Source organism: Pseudorca crassidens, chromosome 11 (assembly GCF_039906515.1).
Source record: "Pseudorca crassidens isolate mPseCra1 chromosome 11, mPseCra1.hap1, whole genome shotgun sequence".
Lineage (NCBI taxonomy): Eukaryota > Metazoa > Chordata > Mammalia > Artiodactyla > Delphinidae > Pseudorca > Pseudorca crassidens.
In genome coordinates this window covers 47,968,123-47,989,748 of record NC_090306.1, presented here as the reverse complement: position 1 = coordinate 47,989,748, position 21,626 = coordinate 47,968,123, and the positions used below count along the sequence as shown (strand labels likewise).

The 21,626-nt window shown below is 48.4% G+C and overlaps 3 protein-coding genes across 14 annotated transcripts in view; 2 read left to right on the top strand and 1 right to left on the bottom strand.

Moving 5' to 3' along the window:
- The window catches only part of STAT2 (signal transducer and activator of transcription 2), a 16,081-nt gene extending 13,266 nt beyond the window's left edge, over positions 1-2,815 (top strand). For all 6 annotated transcript variants that reach the window (XM_067696971.1, XM_067696968.1, XM_067696970.1 and 3 more), the window contains one exon: positions 244-2,815. In XM_067696971.1, the coding sequence (XP_067553072.1) occupies positions 244-386 (143 nt within the window). In that variant the 3' untranslated portion in view covers positions 387-2,815. The remainder of the gene's footprint in view (positions 1-243) is intronic.
- IL23A (interleukin 23 subunit alpha) lies at positions 1,128-6,877 on the bottom strand. Of its 2 annotated transcripts, none has more exons than XM_067696991.1 (4): positions 6,671-6,877; positions 2,947-3,045; positions 1,698-1,844; positions 1,128-1,588 (listed from the first exon to the last, which is right to left on the bottom strand). In XM_067696991.1, the coding sequence occupies exons 1-4, from the start codon at positions 6,875-6,877 to the stop codon at positions 1,427-1,429; spliced, it is 615 nt and encodes a 204-aa protein (XP_067553092.1). In that variant the 3' UTR covers positions 1,128-1,426. The 2 variants fall into 2 exon arrangements, with proteins under 2 accessions (XP_067553092.1, XP_067553093.1); XM_067696992.1 differs by lacking the exon at positions 6,671-6,877 and adding an exon at positions 3,265-6,138.
- Positions 6,753-21,626, top strand: PAN2 (poly(A) specific ribonuclease subunit PAN2). Of its 6 annotated transcripts, none has more exons than XM_067696960.1 (26): positions 6,753-6,889; positions 7,536-7,943; positions 11,262-11,431; positions 11,543-11,663; positions 11,792-11,869; positions 12,512-12,779; positions 13,195-13,537; positions 13,741-13,837; positions 15,036-15,155; positions 15,370-15,489; positions 15,764-15,892; positions 16,020-16,219; positions 16,331-16,464; positions 16,600-16,706; positions 16,921-17,019; positions 17,136-17,209; positions 17,316-17,463; positions 17,905-18,048; positions 18,184-18,243; positions 18,464-18,554; positions 19,165-19,322; positions 19,423-19,566; positions 19,698-19,877; positions 20,005-20,098; positions 20,384-20,581; positions 20,936-21,626. In XM_067696960.1, the coding sequence occupies exons 2-26, from the start codon at positions 7,662-7,664 to the stop codon at positions 20,968-20,970; spliced, it is 3,594 nt and encodes a 1,197-aa protein (XP_067553061.1). In that variant the 5' UTR covers positions 6,753-6,889; positions 7,536-7,661; the 3' UTR covers positions 20,971-21,626. The 6 variants fall into 6 exon arrangements, with proteins under 6 accessions (XP_067553061.1, XP_067553059.1, XP_067553060.1 ...); XM_067696958.1 differs by having other exon boundaries at positions 16,331-16,476; XM_067696959.1 differs by having other exon boundaries at positions 16,328-16,464.

Here is a 21,626-nt window from a genome sequence, read left to right as displayed (position 1 = left end):
CGTTCCCAACTCCCCTCCCTCACCCACTACAGAAAAAGACAGTTCTGAGCTCCTCATTGGAGAAAGGCTTATATCCCTGTGATTCCTTTTATTAGGAAATACACACACGCCTCCCCCGCCCCACCTAAGTGACCCCCTCAGGCCCTGTCTAGGCCTCTGCTGCCATCCTCTCTCACTTTCCCTGCTGCTTTGGGAACTCCTTGCCTAAGATCAGGGCCTGACTTCTTTCTCTGGACTATCTAGTCTTCAGAAACAGCATGAAGATTGAAGAAATCATGCCAAATGGTGACCCACTGTTGGCTGGCCAGAACACCGTGGATGAAGCTTACGTCTTCCCTCGCAGCCATTTCTACACAGATGGGCCCTTGATTCCTTCTGACTACTAGAAACTACATTTTCTCTGTTCTTTCCATATATTTTGCCCCTCCTACCTCTCACATCATGATGTTGCTCTCCAAGGATGGGAAATCAGGCATGTGCTCCTTCTAAACTGGGTTAACCGTGGGATTTGGAGTGACAGGTAGAAGCATAATACGGGTAAGGAACAGTCACCAATGAATCAGAACAGATGTTACCCATAGCTCCAGCTAGGAGCCTGGAGGCTGCCTGCTGTGCTGGGAGGTATAGGAATTTGAGAGCAGGCCAGAACAGTTAGGAGGTACTTGGAGGGCTCAGGGCAGTGGCTTCTTTCCAATATGGAAGGCTTTCAACATTTTAGTAGCTGATAAGACTAACCTAGTGCCTACTTCATCTTCCTGGAGTGCCCTTTCTGCTCAAAACAGCTCTGACTTCTGATCCTGCAGTGATTCAGAACTCCTGTCTTTGGCCAAATACACTCTTGGCCAGGAAAGCAGGGAAGGAAGCCCTGGGTCAGGGAGCAAGAGAGGGCCACACTTAGGACCCCCACTTCCTAATCACAGTCCCTTGTAATCTCATTCAGCTTGCTTAGCCATGTAGGGATTAAGGCCAAAAAGATCACGGTTACTCTATATACCAAGGGGTCATGAGGAAAGATCCCTCTCCACCGTAGCCCTGCAGAGTAGAAGGATGCATTTTGTAGTCCTTTGGCCCTGTTTTTCCGTTCTGTTTCTTTTTACTAACAAGCCTAGAAATTAGACTTAGATATCCACATAAATAAGTCTTTATTGAAAAAAGTGCATAATTCAGTATAAATATAATAAATAATCCTCCTCCCCAAACTGCTGCCATGACGATAAATAATCCCAAAATTTCCCTTCCCATGTAATAAATATTCACCCTGTTCTAGGTCAGCATCATAAGTCAGTTTTGGTAATTTTTCAACAGAGCAAGTCCTGTTAAAATTAATGGACTGATTAACTTGTTGGCTCACAGGTGTCTAGGCTGATAAATTCATCTTAGCATTGCTGAGCCGTGGAGGTCTGGGTGCCATCCTTAAGCTGCTGGCTTAGGGGCTCAGAGTTGCTGCTCCATGGGCAAAGACCCTGGCAGCTACAGCCACAAAGGCCTGGAGGCTGCGAAGGATCTTGAGGCGGAGAAGGAGGCGCTGCCACGGCTGGCTGGGACTGGGGCTTGGAGTCTGCTCAATCTCCCAGTGGTGACCCTCGGGCTGAAAGGACACAGGACACAATCAGAGAGGACTCTAGATCCTTCACTCCCCCGCCAGGCCCTGTCTCTGACACCTGCAAGCCCCACTTCTCCAGGCCCCTAGTTCATACCTGCAAGAGTTCCCTGAGGCCCAGTAGGGAGGCATGAAGCTGGCCCACAGGGCCATCGGGGAGTAGCGAAGGCTCCCCTGTGAAAATATCTGAGCCCAGCAGCTTCTCGTAAAAAACCAAGCCTTGGTGGATCCTTTGCAAGCAGGACTGGGGAGAAAAGAAAGCAGTGAAAGAAAACAGATACAGGGACTTCCCTGGTGGTCCAGTGGTTAAGACTCCGTGCTTCCACTGTAGGGGGCATGGGTTTGATCCCGGGTTGGGGAACTAAGATCCCGCATGTCACTCAGCGCAGCCAAAAAGAACACCAAAAACAAAAAAGAGAGGGAGAGGAAGAGAGAAAAAGAAAAAAGGAAGGAAGGAAAGAAAGAGAAAAAAAGGAGGGGAAAGCAAAGAGTGAGAAGAAGGAAGGAAGGAAGGAAAAGAGAAAGGAAAAGAAAAAAGATACTTTCTAATTACTTCACCAAAGACCCATCTGATATTTGCCATTCTTAGAAACGGCTGTGATATGAATGTTTGTGTCCCCAGAAAATTCATATTTTGATATCCTGATCCCCGTGTGACTGTATTAGGAAGTGGGACCCTTGGGGGGTTATTAGGTCATGAGGATGGAGCCCTCAAGAATGGGATTATTGCTCTTATAAAGGAGACCCACAGAACTCCCTAATCACTTCCACAATGTGAGGAGACAAGAAGTCTGCAACCTGAAGAGGGCCCTCACTCAACCATGCTGGCACCTTAATCTCGGACTTGCAGCCTCCAGAACTGTGAGAAATAAATGTCTGTGGTGGGCTTCCTTGGTGGCACAGTGGTTAAGAATCCGCCTGCCAATAGCAGGGGACACGGGTTCAAGCCCTGGTCCAGGAAGATCCCACGTGCCGCGGAGCAGCTAAGCCCGTGTGCCACGACTACTGAAGCCCACGCACCTAGAGCCCATACTCCGCAGCAAGAGAAGCCACTGCAATAGAGCCCACACACTGCAACGAAGAGTAGCCCCCGCTCACCGCAACTAGAGAAAGCCCACACGCAGCCACAAAGACCCAACGCAGCCAAAAATAAATAAAAAATTTAAAAATAAATTTATTTTTTAAAATAAAAAATAAATGTCTGTTGTTTATAAACCACTGAGTCTATGGTTTGTTGTTATAGCAGGCTGAATGGACAAGGACAGATACAACTTTTACTAATTCACCATGGTGTCCAGCTCTGTCCCCAGTCCCCTCTTCCTTGCAGCCCAGCCTCATCTTAGTACCTGACTGTTGTCCCTGAGTCCTTGTGGATCACAGCCATCCTCACACTGGATATGGGGGACATGATTTGTAGTCTCATCATCTTCCTCTCTTGGTAGATCCTGGAATGGAGGAGAGGTGGGAAGAGTAAAGAAAGAAGTACTTTCAAACCCCACCTGGATCCTCAGGCTGTGACTCTCCCTGGAACCCCACTCCCCTGTCCTCTCTTACCCTCTGATGGCTTTCAACCCTCCAGTTTCCACCCTAGGCCACAGAGTCTTCCACTGCAGCCTTGGAGGGCTTGGATAGGCTCCTGTTTGGTCCCAGAGGCTGCCACTCACCACATGTCCCATTGGTTGATGTGCACTCCAGGCCAGCATGCAGAGCTGCTGTGAGAGCTGCTGGCCCCGAACCCAAGCAGGGCTGCTGCCCTGAGGCGCAGCCCGGCCCCGAGCAATCCAGGGTAGCAGCAGCAGCAGCACAGCTCTGCTCCCCAGCATCTCGTTGCCTGCTTCTCAGATCTGGCTGGCTCTGTGCCTTGCAGTCCCTGTGGAATCTCTGTCCACTTCCCCTTGCTCTGAGCCTGATTCTCTTTGTTCTGTGCGTCTCTGGTTTGGTTCCCTCTGTCGTTCACCAAGTTTCTGAGCTGCTTTCTGTAGATTTTCTCCCCTTGTCTCTGAGTCTCTTTTTAAGCTCCCTGCATTGTAAGACCCGCCCTTTATACTAGCAGGTGACTCACAGCAGGTGGGATTCCCCTCCCTGCATCATCTCCCTCCGTGGGGAGCCCAGGTAAGTAGCCTCAGTTCCAGGGGAAATGAGTCGTGTGGTTGCCGTGACTGGAGGCCTGGGATGGGACTTAACGTGTAATGCTCTCCAGGAATCAAAGAGGCTGTAGAAGGGGGTGGGGTGGGAGTAACGAATATTTAAATGAATCTAGTCTCAAGTTCCTTCCTGCTTAACCTTTCCCTCATCTTTTTGCCTCTCTAAGCTATATCTTCCCTCCCTTCAAACCTAATTTCCTCACCCCTGCCTGCCTGAGTAAAAATCAAAACAGAAGCATTCATTTATCTCCCAATAGGATGGCAAGCTCAGTTTGGAATGAAGTTTGGTTCCCACCTGATGCCCTCAATCTAAGAATAAGGGGGCTTCTTAGTCTCTGTTGAGAACGGTGTTATTTTCACTGGGAGACAATGGACATGAAGGCACTTTGTGAACTGGGAAACCACATAAGTTCGGTATAAGGTATTATTGCTCCCTCACTTCAGGCCTCACTCTGGAGGCTAGGAGGGCTGTTGGAAGGAAAGAGCTGTTGCTAAGAACCATCTGATTCCTCAACCTTAGTGACCTAAGTTTCTTGGGCTCTGTGGGATTCAGGTGATTTGGGGGTGGGGGACACCAGTGTAAGCAAGGGCTAGAAATCCAACTGAGATATTCCAGCACCCAGCCCTTCACCGTGGCTAGAAAGTCCAGGGTTCTGGGTAGTTGAAGGTGCACAGTGTCAATGACCCTGGCTGGTCCTTCAGCCTGTTGCATCCATGGGTAAAATCCGCTGACACTGATTTCATCACCATCCCTGATGCAACATTCAGTGAAACGGCTGAGACTGTGAAGTTGGGCGTGGGAGTGGAAGGTGGTCCAAATCTGGGACTGCCCCAACCCCACTGGAGGGTCCCAGGACAATCTGGACGTCAGAATGAGGCCATGGATGACCACACAGATGGCTCCCAAAGGCTTTCCAAGAGGTTGACCCTTTTTCTCTGAGAAACACCCTCGATAGAGGTCTCCCTTCTCATAGGACTATTCAAAACTGCCCAATGAAACCTCTGATTCGAATATGACTCTGCGGTAAATCCACCCTTTGGATAAAACATTTGCAGCATCAGAGAGGTTACCTCAGTTTGAGTGAGAAATGGTTTGCCTCTCGTTACACTGGTGAATACAAATGAAATAAGGAAATTGGGGGTGGGGGTGGGGGTAGGGGAGCTCACCTCACTTTTGTATAATGTCTCCCATGCTTTTCCTGCCTCTGGTTCCCATTCTGGGAGCCCTATAGGATAGGAGATGGAAGGTGAAAAGCAGGAGGAGGAAGTGGAACGCTGGGGGATGGGATGAGAGGGACAAGGGTGAGTTGGAGGCATGGGGCTTTGTTTCACTTCCTGGTGCTTCGGGAGTTGGGAAGGAAGCAAGGTTGGTGGGGCGATTGTGGGACTGTTGTGTGACAGGAACTACTTCCAGGACTAGGTCTGACCTGGAGCTGCAAGGAGACCTTGACGTCAGCAGGACCTCAACCGTTAATGCAAATTATACTGACAAACAGGCCTTTCCAGTTGGATGCCCAGACGCCAAATCCAGTTGAAGTTTCCCGAGGTGGTTAGTAATGATGGCTTATATCCAACTCTCACTTTATGCCAAGTACTTAGTTTAAGCACTTTTCATATATTAACCCATTTAATTCTCACAACAACACAATTAGATAGGTACTATCGTTATCACCATATTACAGATGAGGAAACTGAGGTGCAGAGATAAGTAATTTGCCTAAGATCACTATTAAGTGGCCAGAATTACAGTGCAGACTCCAGATCCTGCATTCTCAGTCATTCCATTATATTGGACACTGAGGCAACACTAAGCATCTTAATAAAGTAGCTCATTTAGCCCAGGTATATCTGGCATCTCAGGCCCTTTAATTCTCACTGTTGAGCCTTTCTTAGAGACCTCAATATAGAAATTTCTCAAGGGTAGGTACTGTCCCTGTCTCTCAGCACCCATCTTTTTACAAGATTTTAAATCTAGGGACCTCTGAAGTCAGACCAGTTTGAGAGACCCTCTGAGTTAAGGTGTTTTTCTCTCCATCAATGACCTCTGACAAGTCTAGAACCCCTCTGAGTCCTGGAAAACTAAATTCTTGGGTTCTTTTATGAAGGTCTATTTACCAGTCTTTATTGAGAGAGAGAAATGCTTTAAAACTGTATCCTCTATGAGGAATTCCTTCCACCAGAGGCCCTCTATGTGGCCTTTAGAAACTGAGCTAAAATACCCCACAGACATCTAACAACCTGGATCTATTCCAAAGCAGTTCAAGCTCAGAGTTGGACCCCAAGAATCCCTAAGTGCTGACGCTAAATCTGTAAGAGTTTGGGGAAGGCAAATGTCTCAATTTGCTATGCCCTGTCCCTCTGAGGAATAATGTCCAGCTCCACGAGCTAGGGGAATTTGATAGCTGAGGAGTCCTGTTCCCTGGAAATATTACCGGCGCCTCTGGGGAGGGAACAATCACAGATGGGAGTTTCAGACGGTTGCCTTTAGAATCATAGAAGATACAGCTACTTGGGCCGTGTTAGGAGGCTGCCTCCCGCTTCCTTTTTTCTCTCCCATGCCTGGAAATGATAGGAAATGCCAGCGAGTTTCGGGGGTTACAGGGTCGGAGGTGGCGGAGTGCTCACAAGAGCACCACGGGAAGAGGGGGTGGACTGGGCCATACTGGGAATACCCAGCAATCGATTCCCAATGCTTTGCCTTGGGCGCCCCTTATTCTAGTTTCTAAAGCTATAGGGAGCATGAAAGTTCGATCTGCAAGCCTGGGGCTCTCTAATTTTGTTTAAAGAAGGCTTAAAAGAGAAGAGGTTACTTTCTAACGCAACAAACAGGGACAAGGTCTGACTACATTTGTCCCTACCCGCCCCCCGTATCTCTTGCTTTTGCCCAGCTCCCGTGTCACACGTCTTCTCGCGGGGCCGGCTGTACCTGGCTCCTTCCGATTGGCTGAGGTGAGCCCCTAGCCCTTCCTGATTGGAAGCGACGACTGGGAGTGCGCCGTCTTTTCCGTCGTGGAGTTTGGTTGAACCAGAGGCGCGGGGGAGAATTGGGGAAACTGGAATTTCCCGCGGAGCTGACGGCGCTTGTTCTCCCCCGTACTCGTTTTAATTCCACGCGCTCCAAAATATCCGCCATGGAGAAATCTTGGTAATGACCCAATCCCCGTAAGCATCCCGGGAACACATCTGACCCCTTCCCTAATCCCTCCCCTCCCCGCCGCCGGGGGAGAATTATGGGTAATTGATTTTTCTGGTTCCCCCAGAGAATTCTGGGTAACTAGCTATTTCCATCACGTACCCCTACCCCCGCCCCAACTGTGGGTAACTGGCCATTCTTATTTTCCCCTAGAGAATCCTGGGTAACATTGCAGAGGATTCTGGGAAATTGACTTCTCTTGGTCTCCCCTCTCAACCACCTACCCCCACCCCTAATTCTCGGAAACAAGCACGTTAGCTCCCTCTACCTAACCCCTACCCCCGCAGTTGCTGCTCTTACTACTGATGGTTCAGAGATGAACCAGGCAAGTGAGCAGGCCTGAAGAGAGGTGAAAGGGAAGTCAGGGATTAAGTTAGTGGGGTGGTGGGGAGTACAGAGTGCCTAGAGGAGAAGAGGAAGGGACAGCACTTCTCCCACCTCTATCCCAATGCCCATTCCCTTCCTGCTTGTTCGTCCCGTGCCTAGCATTCTCACATTTTCTGCCTGTATCATCTCCTCCCTGCCGGTAAAACTTGGAACACCCTAAATACAAGTACCTGGGCCTACCCCTGACTCAGCTATCTCTTTCCCTTTGCAGGTAAGGATGTCCATTCTAGGTCCACTGGTGTCATCCTGCTGAAGGCTGGGTCAGACATCCAAAGGGGCTGTGGCAAGGGAGGGTGTGACACGGGTCTGATCTGCTGCCATCATCATCATCATCATCATGAACTTCGAGGTTCTGGACCCTGGACTAGCAGAGTATGCTCCAGCCATGCATTCTACCCTGGATCCTGTCCTGGATGCCCACCTGAACCCCAGTCTGCTACAGAATGTGGAGCTGGACCCGGAGGGAGTGGCCTTAGAGGCTCTTCCCGTCCAGGAGTCAGTGCACATAATGGAAGGTGTCTACTCTGAGTTGCACAGTGTGGTGGCTGAAGTGGGTGTGCCTGTCTCCGTCTCCCACTTTGACTTGCACGAGGAGATGCTGTGGGTGGGAAGCCATGGGGTAAGAACTGTACTCCTTTGTAATGGCTGGATGGAGATGTTGGAGGTCTTTTATCTGGTTTTAACCCAAGAACAGATGCTTTGCAGGGAGCCAGAACTGAGTTGAGGTGATGAAAGTTAGCTGGGTCTCCAAGTCAAGCCAAGAGGAGGGGAGTGGAGGGAGAAAGAGGGAGTCATAGGATCCAGAGATGCTTTACATAGGTGTTCTTTTTCAGAAGGCATCCCAGTTCTACCACAATTTGCCCATTCCATGCTTTGATTAATCTTAATAACTGTACACATCAGTTAGCCTATAGCCATCTAAATATAGTCTCTAATGCTCCTCCTCTGTTTTCCATTTTTATAATTATAGAATATTTTCTTTTCTGGCCGTGCCGCGTGGCTTGTGGGATCTTAGTACCCCCAACCAGGGATCAAACCCGGGCCCTGGCAGTGAAAGCGCCAAGTCCTAACCACTGGACCACCAGGGAATTCCCTAATTATAGAATGTTTAGTGCATGTTTCTGCATGTGTTACATGGAATCATTTTGTCTTTGGCTGATTATAATCTCTCTGGGAGCAGTTATCATTGTTAATTTCTTAAAATGTATCAATATTGCCAATATGCTAGGGAGCCCAAAGATTTTGTAAGAAATAACATGGTATCCTTGGTTTACTAATTTACCTTCCATAGGGCGGGAATTGTTTGTCCATTGGAATGAGTGGTTTTTTTGGGTAATATACTCAATTCAGTAGGCAGTGTCTACTGGCAGGCTAGGCCCAGGGAATAAAGCTGAATAAAACATAATCCTTGCCCTCAAGGAGTTCACGGGACGAGGAAAACAAAAAAACATATGAACAGATAATTTTATGGCACTTTAAAAGAAACTAAAATGTTTCACTTAATAATTATGAATTTAGGATATAAAGTAATAAATGCCAGTGTGAAAATACGTACTGAGTGTTGGTGAGCATAGAAGAGGATTAGAGGATCTCCAGAAGGAAGTGACACCTGCGTTGAGTCTTGAAGGATGAGTAGGAGTCAGGTGAAGAAGAGGAGGAAATGCTATCTTGGCAAAAGCAACGGGGTAAAACAGTGATTCCCAAGATATTATATAGCATGATGATTGCGGAGCGCAGGAACTGTAAGCAAGTAGGGTTTACTGGACTAGACGATGAAGCTGAAGAGTTAGACATTTCTTCAGCCAGTGTGTTTTGAGCACCTTTAAGGTGCCAGACCTTGCTCTGGGGTCTAAGTTTGGAATAAGCATTTTAAAAGGCAACACAAATATATTTATGACATATCAGGTGTTGCTTAGAATCCTTAAGAAAAATACAGTGGAATAAGGGAGTTGAGGTATCGAAGGGTGGGAGGTGTTGCTATTTTACATAGTTGGTCAAGGGAAGGGCTCTCTGATAAAGTCACATTTGAGTAGAGACCTGGATGCAGGCCAGGATGTCCATTCTAATCTCCCTAGAAGGGAGGGAGGGAGCCATGCAGATATCGGGGGGAGAACATTCTAAAAAACCTCATATGCTATGCTAAAAGAGTTGGACTGATTCTTCAGTCCACTGAAGGTTTTTATGCAGAAAGACAAGGTCCGGTTTGTGTCTTAGGTGGAGTGCTGAGGTAGCAGTATAGAGTTTGATTTAAGGGGAATGGGGCAGGACTCAGTGTGCAGTATGTTGTAGTAGTTCACATAAAGTACATTGAAGGCCTGAATGAAGCCCTGTAGAAATTTATCCATGAGAACAGATTTGAGAAATATTTAGGAAGTAAAATAAATAAGATTTAAGTCAACTACCAGTGACTTACTCCACTGAGTAGATCATGGTACCATAGGGAATACAGTTAAGAGGAATTGAAATGGAGTAAAGATGGTGAATTTTTTTTTAAATTAATTTATTTTTGGCTGCGTTGGGTCTCCGTTGCTGCGTGCGGGCTTTCTCTAGTTGTTGCCAGCGGGGGCTACTCTTCGTTGTGGTGTGCGGGCTTCTCACTGCTGTGGCTTCTCTTGTTGCGGAGCACGGGCTCTAGGCTCGCAGGCTTCAGTAGTTGCAACACTCGTGGGCTCTAGAGCGCAGGCTCAGTAGTTGTGTCACACAGGCTTAGTTGCCCTGCGGCATGTGCGATCTTCCCGGACCAGGGCTCGAACCGATGTCCCCTGCATTGGCAGGTGGATTCTTAACCACTGCCCCACCAGGGAAGCCCAAGATGGTGAATTTGATTTAGGATGTAACAAGTTTGAGGTTCTCATGGGATATCTAAAGAGAGACATATAGTAGGTATTTGGATGTATGAGTCTGAAGCTTGAGGCAGTGGTCTGGGCTAGAGGAGAAAAGTAGGATTCATCAACTTTAAGATGAATGGTTAAAACCTTAAGAGTAGGTGAGATTATCTAGGAAGAAAAGTAGAGTGAGAAGATAGTGGGCTGGGAATAGCCATGTTTCAAGAGTGGTCATAAGGGTTGCACGTAAGGAGAAGATAGTGAGCTAAGAGTCAGGAGAGAAACCAGGAGTGGATGATGTCATAGGAGCCAAGGATGGCATGAGTTTCACATTCTCTCTATTCCAGCCTGTGACCCACAGTACACATTTCCCAGTTGGCTGGTAGAGATTATGACTTGACTGTGGGGACTTCCCTGGTGGCGCAGTGGTTAAGAATCCGCCTGCCAATGCAGGGGACACGGGTTTGAGCCCTAGTCCGGGAGGATCCCACATGCTGCAGAGCAACTAAGCCCGTGCGCCACAACTACTGAGCCTGCGCTCTAGAGCCCACGAGCCACAACTACTGAGCCTGCGTGCTGCAACTACTGAAGTTCGTGAGCCTCGATCCCATGCTCCGCAACAAGAGAAGCCACCGCAGTGAGAAGCCCATGCTCCACAATGAAGAGTAGCCCCCATTCACCACAACTAGAGAAAGCCCGCGCACATCAACGAAGACCCAAAGCAGGCAAAAATTAAATAAATAAATTTATTAAACAAAAAAAAAAGACTGTGGAACATAAGAAAGCCAGCTGGCCATTGGAGGATTGGACCCACGTCCCTGACCTTCTGAGCACTGTTCTAACCAACTGAGCCATTACCTTTTCAGCAAGGACATTGTGAGGATAAAATGAGGTAGAGTTTATAGAACTACTTTGTAAAGCATTAAACATAAGATAGTATTATCAGTGTTTTTATCACTAAGATTGGTGCTCAGCCTTATTCCTTAGTCACTGCTAGCCAGAAAGGCCAGGCAAGAATGGAGGAAAACTGAGCAATGTCCAGTCTCTGATTTGTATCTGGGATGGCCTTGCCCCTCCACTCAGGATGTCTCTCATCTTTTTGTCCACTACAGGGCCATGCCACGTCATTTTTCGGCCCAGCTTTGGAACGCTACTCATCATTTCAGGTCAATGGCAGTGATGACATTCGGCAGATCCAAAGCCTGGAGAATGGCATCCTTTTTCTTACCAAGAACAACCTGAAGTATATGGCCCGTGGAGGCCTTATTATATTTGATTACCTGTAAGTAGTTTCTCACCTCTGGACTGGGAAAGAGGGTCCCTCACAGAGTGGGAAGTCTAGAGAATTGGAAACTTTTGAGACCCTGGCCCCTTAGCTTTTCCTCTCTCACAGGCTGGATGAGAGTGAAGATATGCACAGTCTGCTGCTGACTGACAGCAGCACTCTGCTCGTTGGTGGGCTGCAGAACCACATATTGGAGATTGACCTTAACACTGTCCAGGAGACTCAGAAGGTACAAGCAGGGCCTGAGGTTATTGGGGGGAGTATAAGCTGGAAATGCCTGTGATGTGTGCGACCTTTCTGTTCCTTTGGTCTGTGGGAAGAATCATGCTCACTGGTTTCTCCCGCTTCCCTCCACAGTATGCAGTTGAGACACCTGGAGTCACTATCATGAGACAGACGAATCGCTTCTTCTTCTGTGGCCACACATCTGGCAGGGTGACTGACTACGTTCCACTTTTCCTCCCACCATGGGGCCTGTTTCACCAGATATGTGATTGGGCTCTGCCTTTTCCTCATTTCTGGGGCTGTAGTTGGAGGGTGGGAGGAGTGGATTGAGTTCCTACTTAGCCATGTTATACTATGAGATTATCTTTCAAGCCTGATGTTTTCTGTTGTAAATGGGTATCTCAGAGGCAAAGGGGTAAACAAGAGCTCTCTTTGGGGTCCCATCCGGCTCTTGGCGTCTGTTTTTGCTTTTTTTTTATGCTTTAATTGCCTGTATCCTAGAGCCGTAGTTTTTTTTGTTTTGTTTTGGTTTTGTATTTTTTGTTTTTTGTTTTTTTTGCGGTACGCGGGCCTCTCCCTGCTGTGGCCTCTCCCGTTGCGGAGCACAGGCTCCGGACGCACAGGCTCAGTGGCCATGGCCCCCGGGCCCAGCCGCTCCGCAGCATGTGGGATCTTCCCGGACCGGGGCACGAACCTGTGTCCCCTGCATCGGCAGGCGGACTCTCCACCACTGCGCCACCAGGGAAGCCCAGAGCCATAGTTCTTTGGGTAGGGGCCTCACAAGGTTGGGTAGGTGGCAGGTCCTCTTCCTGATAGCAGCGCTGGCAGATAACCAAGTTCTCTCTTCTTCAGGTTTCCCTGCGAGACCTCCGTACTTTTAAGGTGGAGCATGAGTTTGATGCCTTCTCAGGGAGTCTGTCGGATTTTGATGTGCACGGCAACTTGCTAGCCACTTGTGGTTTCTCCAGCCGCCTCACTGGCCTGGCCTGTGACCGTTTCCTTAAGGTGTATGATCTACGCATGATGCGTGCCATCACACCACTTCAAGTTCATGTGGATCCTGCCTTCTTACGCTTCATCCCTACATATACTTCTCGTCTTGCTATCATCTCCCAGTCAGGTATGAAGGGGATGTAGGATGGGGTAGGAGGAGTTAATGAGTGAAGGGGAACTAGGCACGAGAAGAAGTGTGCTCCCTGGAATTTCTTTGTTGGGGAAAAAGTAACCTTTCTGAGGGATCTCAGGGTCTCACTTAGGTTTGGTAAGAGATTAGAGCTTTTATTTTCTCCGAGTGTGAAGAACACATATGCAAAAAATATAGGTAGAGCAGGCAAAACAACTTTAGAACTGTCCTTTGCTGGGTAGTAAACCTCCCTGTGGTTTATGGGAAGGCATCAGATGGTACTTTCTCTTATCTCTAGGAATGGATTTGGGGCCCATCTTTGCTTGATACCAGGGGAAGAGGGTAGGAACGGCATAAAAGGATGGCTCCCTTTCATCTTCCAGGGCTTAGTGGGCTTCCTTCTCCCTCCTAGGGCAGTGCCAGTTTTGTGAGCCCACAGGGCTGGCCAATCCAGCAGACATCTTTCACGTGAATCCTGTGGGGCCTCTGCTAATGACGTTTGACGTGTCAGCCAGCAAGCAGGCCCTCGCCTTTGGGGATTCTGAGGGCTGTGTGCATCTCTGGACTGATTCCCCTGAGCCTTCCTTCAACCCCTACTCCCGTGAGACCGAGTTTGCTTTGCCTTGTCTCGTGGACTCACTGCCTCCTCTGGACTGGAGCCAGGACCTGCTGCCTCTTTCCCTCATCCCTGTCCCGCTCACCACTGACACGCTTCTCTCTGATTGGCCTGCTGCCAACTCCGCTCCAGCTCCCAGGTTGTACCTCACCCCTGGGCCAAAAGGAGGGAGGGGGAAAGGGCCAAGATACCAGGATTCTCTGCAAGCCGTGTTATTATTCTACTTCTTTCCTGATTTTTGTCTACTCTCAGTATTTTCTTTTTTTTTCTGGTCCCTTGGGGATTGGGGCTGAATGGGCAGACACCACAACCTTCAAGCCCTAGAACTATGCTACATTATAGGCGAGCACCCCCTGTGGATGCAGAGATTCTGCGCACCATGAAGAAGGTGGGCTTCATTGGCTATGCACCCAACCCCCGCACCAGGCTGCGCAATCAGGTATGTTCAGAGAGGAGAGGGTCAGCCCCCACCCCAGGCCATTGGTGTTTCTCCTGTCTTTTTCCTTTGGTAGTTCTCATTAATTTTTTTAAAATAAATTTTATTTATTTATTTATTTATTTTTGGCTGCGTTGGGTCTTCGTTGCTGTGCGCAGGCTTCCTCTAGTTGCAGCGAGCAGGGGCTACTCTTTGTTGCGGTGCGCGGGCATCTCATTGCGGTGGCTTCTTGTTGCGGAGTGCAGGCTTCAGTAGTTGTGGCATGTGGGCTCAATAGTTGTGGCTCACGGGCTCTAGAGCGCAGGCTCAGTAGTTGTGGCACACGGGCTTAGTTGCTCCGCGGCATGTGGGATCTTTCCGGACCAGGGCTCGAACCCGTGTCCCCTGCATTGGCAGGCGGATTCTTAACCACTGTGCCACCAGGGAAGTCCCTTCTCATTACTATTTGCTTTTAGTCAGTCAGTAAAGGTTTTTTGAAGCCTGCTGAATTGAAGGTACTATACTAGGTGTTAGGGTTCAGAAACGTAAAAGATAGGGTCCTTGCTCTTAAGAAGTTTAGTGTTCGGTTGGTGAAGGTAAGACCTGTGCATAGCAGAAATTATTTATGTTTTATCATTAAATGCTAAAGGAATGTTAGAAGCATTCAGTGCGAGAGCTGTTTAGAGGGAAAACTGTACTCTGGGCTAGAGTGGTCAGGGAGGGCAGTACTAAAAGAGGTGGATGTTGAGCTGGAAAGGTGAAAGACGGGCAAGTAGATGGTAACAGGGGAGGCTTTCAAGATGAGAGAACAGTGTTACTGAAGTCTCAGAAGGCCTGACAGGGATTATGCTGGAGTGGCTGTTAGTATTGGGAAACAGTGAGAGATGAAGTTTGGAAAGGGGCCAGTTGTGAAGCCTTGCATACCAGTGTATAGCAGAAGTGATGCACCGAAAGGGCCATTCTGGGTGGGGTAGTCTGGTGGCGGCATGCTGGACAGAGTGCACGCGGGGGAGCCCAGTGTGGAAGCCATCGGCATTGTCCAGCTGTGATGAGGTAGGGTGGTGGCAGTGGGAATGAAAAGGAAGCAGTGGATGCTGAAAATCCCATGAAATTAGAAGGTTCAGGACTTGGTGATGATAGCTTCAGTGTTGGAATAAAGGTAGGGGGAAACCAAAGACGATTATACACATCCAACGAGGCTACCTCTTTTTAAAAACCCTAGATTCCTTACCGACTCAAGGAGTCTGACAGTGAATTTGACAGCTTCAGCCAGGTCACTGAGTCACCAATAGGGCGGGAAGAGGAGCCACATCGCCACATGGTCTCTAAGAAATACCGCAAGGTGCTGGGGGATACCAAGGAATGGGCCTTCTGGGATGTGGGGAAAGGTTCCCGGGGAAGGGGGTCACATGAGAAAGAATTGAAGGGCTCATTCAGGAAGCCTTCACCTATCACTCTGGACTCAGGAGGGAGGTTTGGGGGAAGGTTATGGCTACTGCAAAGATTTAGGGGACTCTGAGGGTGTCTTCCTCTTGCTCAGACTGTTTCTGCTTCAGGTGACCATCAAATACTCCAAGCTAGGGCTGGAGGACTTTGACTTCAAACACTACAATAAGACGCTGTTTGCTGGATTAGAGCCCCACATCCCCAATGCCTACTGTAACTGCATGATCCAGGTAAGGCTGGGTGTTCCTGCGATTTGAACATGGCTACTGCTTTTCTTTTTCTCTGTGGGCCCCCCAACCCCTCGTCTTTTTCCAGGTCTCCCCAGCCAAGTCCACTTAGACCTCCTCTACCATTCTTTCTTGCCCCTCAGCCTTCAGGTCTCCTCTGTGAGCTCTGCTTCTTCAGTGGACTCCAGCTCTGTATTCTCCACCATCTCTTAACCTTCCGATTTCTCTTCCTCCCTGTACCAGTTGTCTGCATCATATCTCCTGCTCTTCCCTCCAGGTGCTCTATTTCCTGGAGCCTGTTCGCTGTCTAATCCAGAACCACCTTTGCCAGAAGGAGTTCTGCCTAGCATGTGAGCTGGGCTTCCTCTTCCACATGTTGGACCTCTCCCGAGGTGACCCTTGTCAGGTCAGTGCCTGGAGACCTGGGACAATAAAAGGGGAAGGGAGGTGGACAGTAGGCAGGGTCATCACTCTGCAGATGGCCACAAAAGAGAAAATAACCCTTTTCCACCAACACACTTCCTGGATTCCAGGGCAGTAATTTTCTTCGGGCGTTCCGCACCATTCCTGAGGCCTCGGCCCTTGGTCTGATTTTGGCTGACTCGGATGAGGCTTCAGGCAAGGGCAATCTGGCCAGGCTCATTCAGAGGTGGAATCGCTTCATTCTCACTCAACTGCATCAAGATTTGCAGGAGCTGGAAGTACCCCAGGCTTATCGAGGTGCTGGAGGCAGGTATGGAATTGGGACAGGAATAGTTAAAGCCCCCATGATAAGCCCCACTGTGACTTAAAGGGTCTCCTAATTCCCTCAGTGTGCCTATATTGCCCTCCCCACTCTTAGCAGCTTTTGCTCATCGGGAGACTCTGTCATTGGGCAGTTGTTCAGCTGTGAGATGGAAAACTGCAGCCTCTGCCGCTGTGGCAGTGAGACCGTGCGAGCCTCATCCACCCTGCTCTTCACGCTCTCCTACCCTGAGGGTAGCAACACTGGTATACCCTGCAGCTGGGTTGGGGAGGCTCCCCCAGATGGCCTGTAACATCAAGGAGAGGGTGTTGGGGGGCTAACAGTGGGTACAGGGAGGACCTGGAATGAAGCATCCAGTTTCCCCTCAGATAAAACTGGGAAGAACTGTGACTTTGCTCAGGTGCTGAAGCGAAGCATCTGCCTGGAGCAGAATACACAGGCCTGGTGTGACAACTGTGAAAAGTACCAGCCCACGGTGAGTGGGCTGTTGCACTGGACTAGAGTCCTGCCATGTTGGGGACTCGGCCATGGTCTCATCTGGGACTGGCTGGGTCAGCACCACCATCCAGCGATCTATAGGGAGTGGGAAGAACTCCAACTGGAGGATGCAGATCCAGGCTTAACTGTTCATGTCCAGGTTTCTCTCTCTGTAGGCCGCCTGCCATTCCTTGTTTGTTTTATCCTCTCAGATTCAGACCCGCAACATCTGCCATCTCCCAGATATTCTTGTCATCAATTGTGAGGTGAACAGCTTGAAAGAAGCTGATTTCTGGAGAATGCAGGCTGAGGTAAGGACTGAGTCTGGAAACAGGACTTTAGGAGTACTTTTTAGTTCTTCCCTCTTTTGACTTCCATATATGATTAATGTTCCTGAGGAATTGGATATTTTCTCCTTTGTGTTCAGGTTGCCTTCAAGATAGCAATAAAGAAGCATGGTGGGGAAATCTCCAAGAATAAGGAGTTTGCTTTGGCTGATTGGTAGGTATTGTCTATAGAGTGGTCAAAGGATTGAACTACTCAGGGGCTTCTCTTGTCACTGGTCAGATCTCCTCAGAACAAATTTCCAATTCTCCTGTCCTGATAGGAAGGAACTAGGGAGTCCAGAGGGCATGCTGATGTGTCCCTCCATTGAGGAGTTGAAGAATGTCTGGCTTCCTTTCTCCATTCGAATGAAGATGACCAAGAACAAAGGGCTGGATGTTTGCAATTGGACTGATGGGGATGAGATGCAGGTTGTTGAAAAACTGGGAAGAGGAGGGGGAATAAGGGAGAGAAGGTCCGGGAATTCCCTGGCGGTCCAGTCGTTAGGACTCGGCGCTTTCACTGCTGGGGCCCCGAGTTCGATCCCTGGTCCGGAACTAGAATCCCATAAGCCGCGTGGCGCAGCCCAAAAAAAAAAAAAAAAAAAAAAGAGAGAAGGTCGGGGCAGAAGCAAGGCAAGGGGAAGGTGGAATTTAGCATAGGGGAAAAAAGGGAATAAGGCCTAGTATTCACCAGTTGTGGGCTTTTCCAGAGTGACTCAGTTCAGTGTTGGGAGTCATAGATGGGCTAGGATGGAAAGAACCCACCCTCGTCCCCCATCCCTATACCCCAGACTCCCTGTCCTCTATCCCCATTCCCCTTCCTTCCTCATCCTTAAACTTAGCTTAGCAGCCTGGGTACCCCCCTCACAGTGGGGCCCAGCCAGGGCAGAGGAGGAGCATGGTGTCTATGTGTATGACCTGATGGCTACTGTGGTACACATCCTGGACTCACGCACAGGGGGCAGCCTGGTGGCTCACATCAAAGTTGGAGAGACCTACCACCAGCGCAAGGAGGTGAGTGAGGTAATACAGGGCAGGGACACTCCTGGTGGTGGCCACAGTGGAGTCCCAGGTCTGTCCTTATCTTAAGTCTGAGCCAGAATGCTCCAGCCATCACTTTGGCATCACTGTGTCTCTGTATCTCCACAGGGTGTTACCCACCAGCAGTGGTATCTCTTCAACGACTTTCTCATTGAACCTATTGATAAGGTTAGTTGTAATACATTCCGTTCCCCCTTTCATCTCCCTTTTTTTTAGCATCCTCATCCTCAGTGCCTGAGAGAGTGCCAGGCAGATTCAGAGGGAGGGATGGGGCCTCAATAATAAAAAGCAGAGCTAAAAATAGCACCTGAGTCCTGTCTTCTCTCTGACTTGGGATAAAGGGAAAAGGGGCATATATGTAGGCCATTAAGTGCTTTTTCTTTTATAGCATGAAGCTGTGCAGTTTGACATGAATTGGAAAGTGCCTGCTATCCTTTATTACATCAAAAGGAATCTTAATTCCAAATACAACCTGAACAGTAAGTGGTACAGTGTAGATCCAAGGGTGTGGGCAATTAGATTGGTCTCAGGAAGAGATCTGGGAAATAGCTTGTTAAGATTAGGACTGGTGACCAGTGTTAATATTTCCAGGGACAGTAGAGCAATTCCTGCTCATTAGGCCTTAAATTTAGAATCTGGAGATACTGAGGGTGTCGAGGGAAGAGGTGATGGGGGGGAAGTGTGATCAAAATGGCTAAGGTTATGATTTTGAGACTAACCATTCTTATCCCCAAGTGAAGATCTCTTTTTTTGGTGATGAACTCCTTATTAAGTCCCTTTTTGATGCCTTTAAACCATAGTTTCTCTGTAACTTTATTTTTCTGGATTTACTAAGGTAAAGTCTAAAGTGAGAATCTTATTCCTTCCTCTCTGTTAACTTTTTTGGCTTTTTTTAGCATATTTCCCGATAATTTTCTGATTTGACCTGTTCCGTCTACCTCCTCTGTCCATCAGACATGATCTTTTTACTCACATGCTTTGATTATTGGGATAACAGTGTAGACCTGGTCTCTGGTAGCCACTCCAGCTTCCCTCCCCTGGTCACTTCCCTCTCCCGAGCCATCTTGTCTTCTGGATTCTCCCTTCCAGTTAAGAACCCCATCGAGGCAAGTGTTCTGCTGGCTGAAGCCTCATTAGCACGGAAGCAGCGGAAAACACATACGACCTTTATTCCCCTGATGCTGAATGAGATGCCACAGGTTGGGGACTTGGTGGGCCTGGACGCTGAGTTTGTCACCCTTAATGAGGTAACCAAGACCAAAAAGTGTGGGGTGTTAGAACAGAACTCTGGGGATATTAGGAGTCATAAGCATTTCTCTGATTTCCTTATGAACTCTTCTCATATAGGAAGAAGCAGAGCTGCGCAGCGATGGCACCAAGTCTACCATCAAGCCAAGCCAGATGTCAGTAGCGAGGATTACCTGCGTTAGGGGCCAGGGACCCAATGAGGGTATCCCCTTCATTGATGACTACATCTCTACCCAGGAGCAGGTAATAGGATGTGGAGATGCAAGTGAGAGAGACCCTGTGCTTATATAGAGTGCCCTAGAACCCAGGGAAGAGTGGCAGGGGGAACTGTGCACCTCGTTTCCTGGGTCACTTGACCTTTTCTCTATCCCTAGGTGGTGGATTACTTGACTCAGTACTCAGGGATAAAGCCAGGAGACCTTGATGCCAAGATTTCCTCTAAGCACCTTACAACTCTAAAGTCTACCTACTTAAAGCTTCGTTTTCTCATAGACATTGGAGTCAAGTTTGTGGGTCACGGTCTGCAGAAGGACTTCCGGGTCATCAACCTCATGGTTCGGGCAGGGCTCTTTTAAGAGTCTTTCTTTGTGTGTGGGCCCCCCAGGGTATACATTGTGCTTTTGGAAAATGGGAAATTATGGATCCCCTACCTTCAGTCTCCCACTCTTTTATCCCTGGCAGGTGCCCAAGGACCAAGTCCTTGACACTGTTTATCTATTTCACATGCCCCGAAAACGAATGATTTCCCTGCGATTCCTTGCTTGGTACTTTCTGGGTGAGTTGCTCTGCCTTGTAGCTCTTGCTGTGGTCAGCAAGAGCATGAAAATGTGTGAGAGGCCAAGGGGAGTAGCTGCGACCCTGGGTTAGTGGTGAGAGTTACTGATGGATTTAATTAGCTTCAGTATCCCTTCTGTGCACTAGGGTTGATGTTTGGCTCTTTCCCTTAAGGGTAGTCAGGTTTTTGTTGTTGTTGTTTATTGGGAGTTGGGAGTGTGAGTAGAGGACATGTCCTTATCTCCCTTTGCTAGGCCCCAAACTATTCCACCTCTACTTTCCCCAGACTTGAAGATTCAAGGGGAGACCCATGACAGTATTGAGGATGCCCGCACAGCCCTTCAGCTTTACCGAAAGTATCTAGAACTAAGCAAAAATGGCACTGAGCCTGAGTCCTTCCACAAAGTGCTCAAGGGCCTTTACGAGAAAGGCCGAAAGATGGACTGGAAGGTGCCTGAGCCCGAGGGCCAGACAAGTCCCAAGAGTAAGGCCTGGGATGGGACAGGGGAAACTGGACTGGGTGGGTTTTGATTGTATATGTGAAGATTATACCCACCGTAATAAGAATGATGATGATGTTAACAACAGTACCGCCCCAACAGGTTGTAATATAAAGCACTTAACAGTTTACAAAGCACTTAATCCTCAAAACATTCAGTGAAATTGATTTTATTATTGAAACTCTCTATTGGTCCTAACCTCTTCTTGCCAAGTTCTAAAATGTTTGGGGCAGGTCCACGCCCTCTTTCCTCTTGCATTTTTCCTTCATAAGAAGTACCCCAGGTGCTTTTTCTCCACTCATCTTAGGAGTCAATGCTCTTTGTTTTGTCTCTGACAGATGCAGCTGTCTTCTCTTCAGTGCTGGCGCTCTGACCTCACCCTCTCCCAACGAACAATTCCCTCTCCCTTCAGTCTTCTGTGGCCCTAGAAGTGGGAGATGGCTTCCCAAGTTGGCTATACCCTGTCTACTTCCAGAATTGGACTTGCTCAGGGTCTACAGATGGTGCTATTAATAGAACTGGAATGCAGCAGAACTGTTGCAAAGGGTCTAGGAGCCAGATTCCTTTTTCATCCTTTGCAAAATAGTGGGCCAGAAACAGAGTCTAGAATTGACCCAGATGGAAAGTAATTCATATTCTTAATAGATATCCTGGGTAATTAATGCCCAGGCAAAGAAGCTCCTGGAACCAAAACTCTCAGTTTCTAGTTGGCTAAGTACTGAAGTCCCGGACAATGACAGGATACAACAATAGCTCAAGACCTAGCTTAAGTCTGACTGCTTGAGGGTTGCCTGGAGGGGCCAGCATTTAGAGTCTGGTGGTCCCAAGCAAACCAGTGTTGCCAACATTATTATTGCCGAAAGGGCCTTTGGGTCCTAGACAAAGCTTCACTGCTGGCTTCACTCCTGTTGACAGCTGAGAAGCATCTGTCTTCCATCCACTCTCCTGTTCCAGGTTTTGTTTTCTTGTTATTTTTAAAAAATTTTTGTCTTAAACTGCATGTTTTATAAAATAAAAACAAAAATATTA

Bases quoted from the DNA above. Each gene is read 5' to 3' on its own strand.
- IL23A (XM_067696991.1), bottom strand. From the start codon at position 6,877: ATGGCGGATATTTTGGAGCGCGTGGAATTAAAACGAGTACGGGGGAGA. The intron at 1,845-2,946 runs GTACTAAGATGA...TTTTCTCCCCAG, and splicing joins GACTCAGGGACAACAGTCAG to TCCTGCTTGCAAAGGATCCA. The intron at 1,589-1,697 runs GTATGAACTAGG...GTGTCCTTTCAG, and splicing joins GCCTCAGGGAACTCTTGCAG to CCCGAGGGTCACCACTGGGA.
- PAN2 (XM_067696957.1), top strand. From the start codon at position 7,662: ATGAACTTCGAGGTTCTGGACCCTGGACTAGCAGAGTATGCTCCAGCC. The intron at 11,870-12,511 runs GTGACTGACTAC...TCTCTTCTTCAG, and splicing joins GTGGCCACACATCTGGCAGG to GTTTCCCTGCGAGACCTCCG. The intron at 15,490-15,763 runs GTAAGGCTGGGT...TCTTCCCTCCAG, and splicing joins ACTGTAACTGCATGATCCAG to GTGCTCTATTTCCTGGAGCC.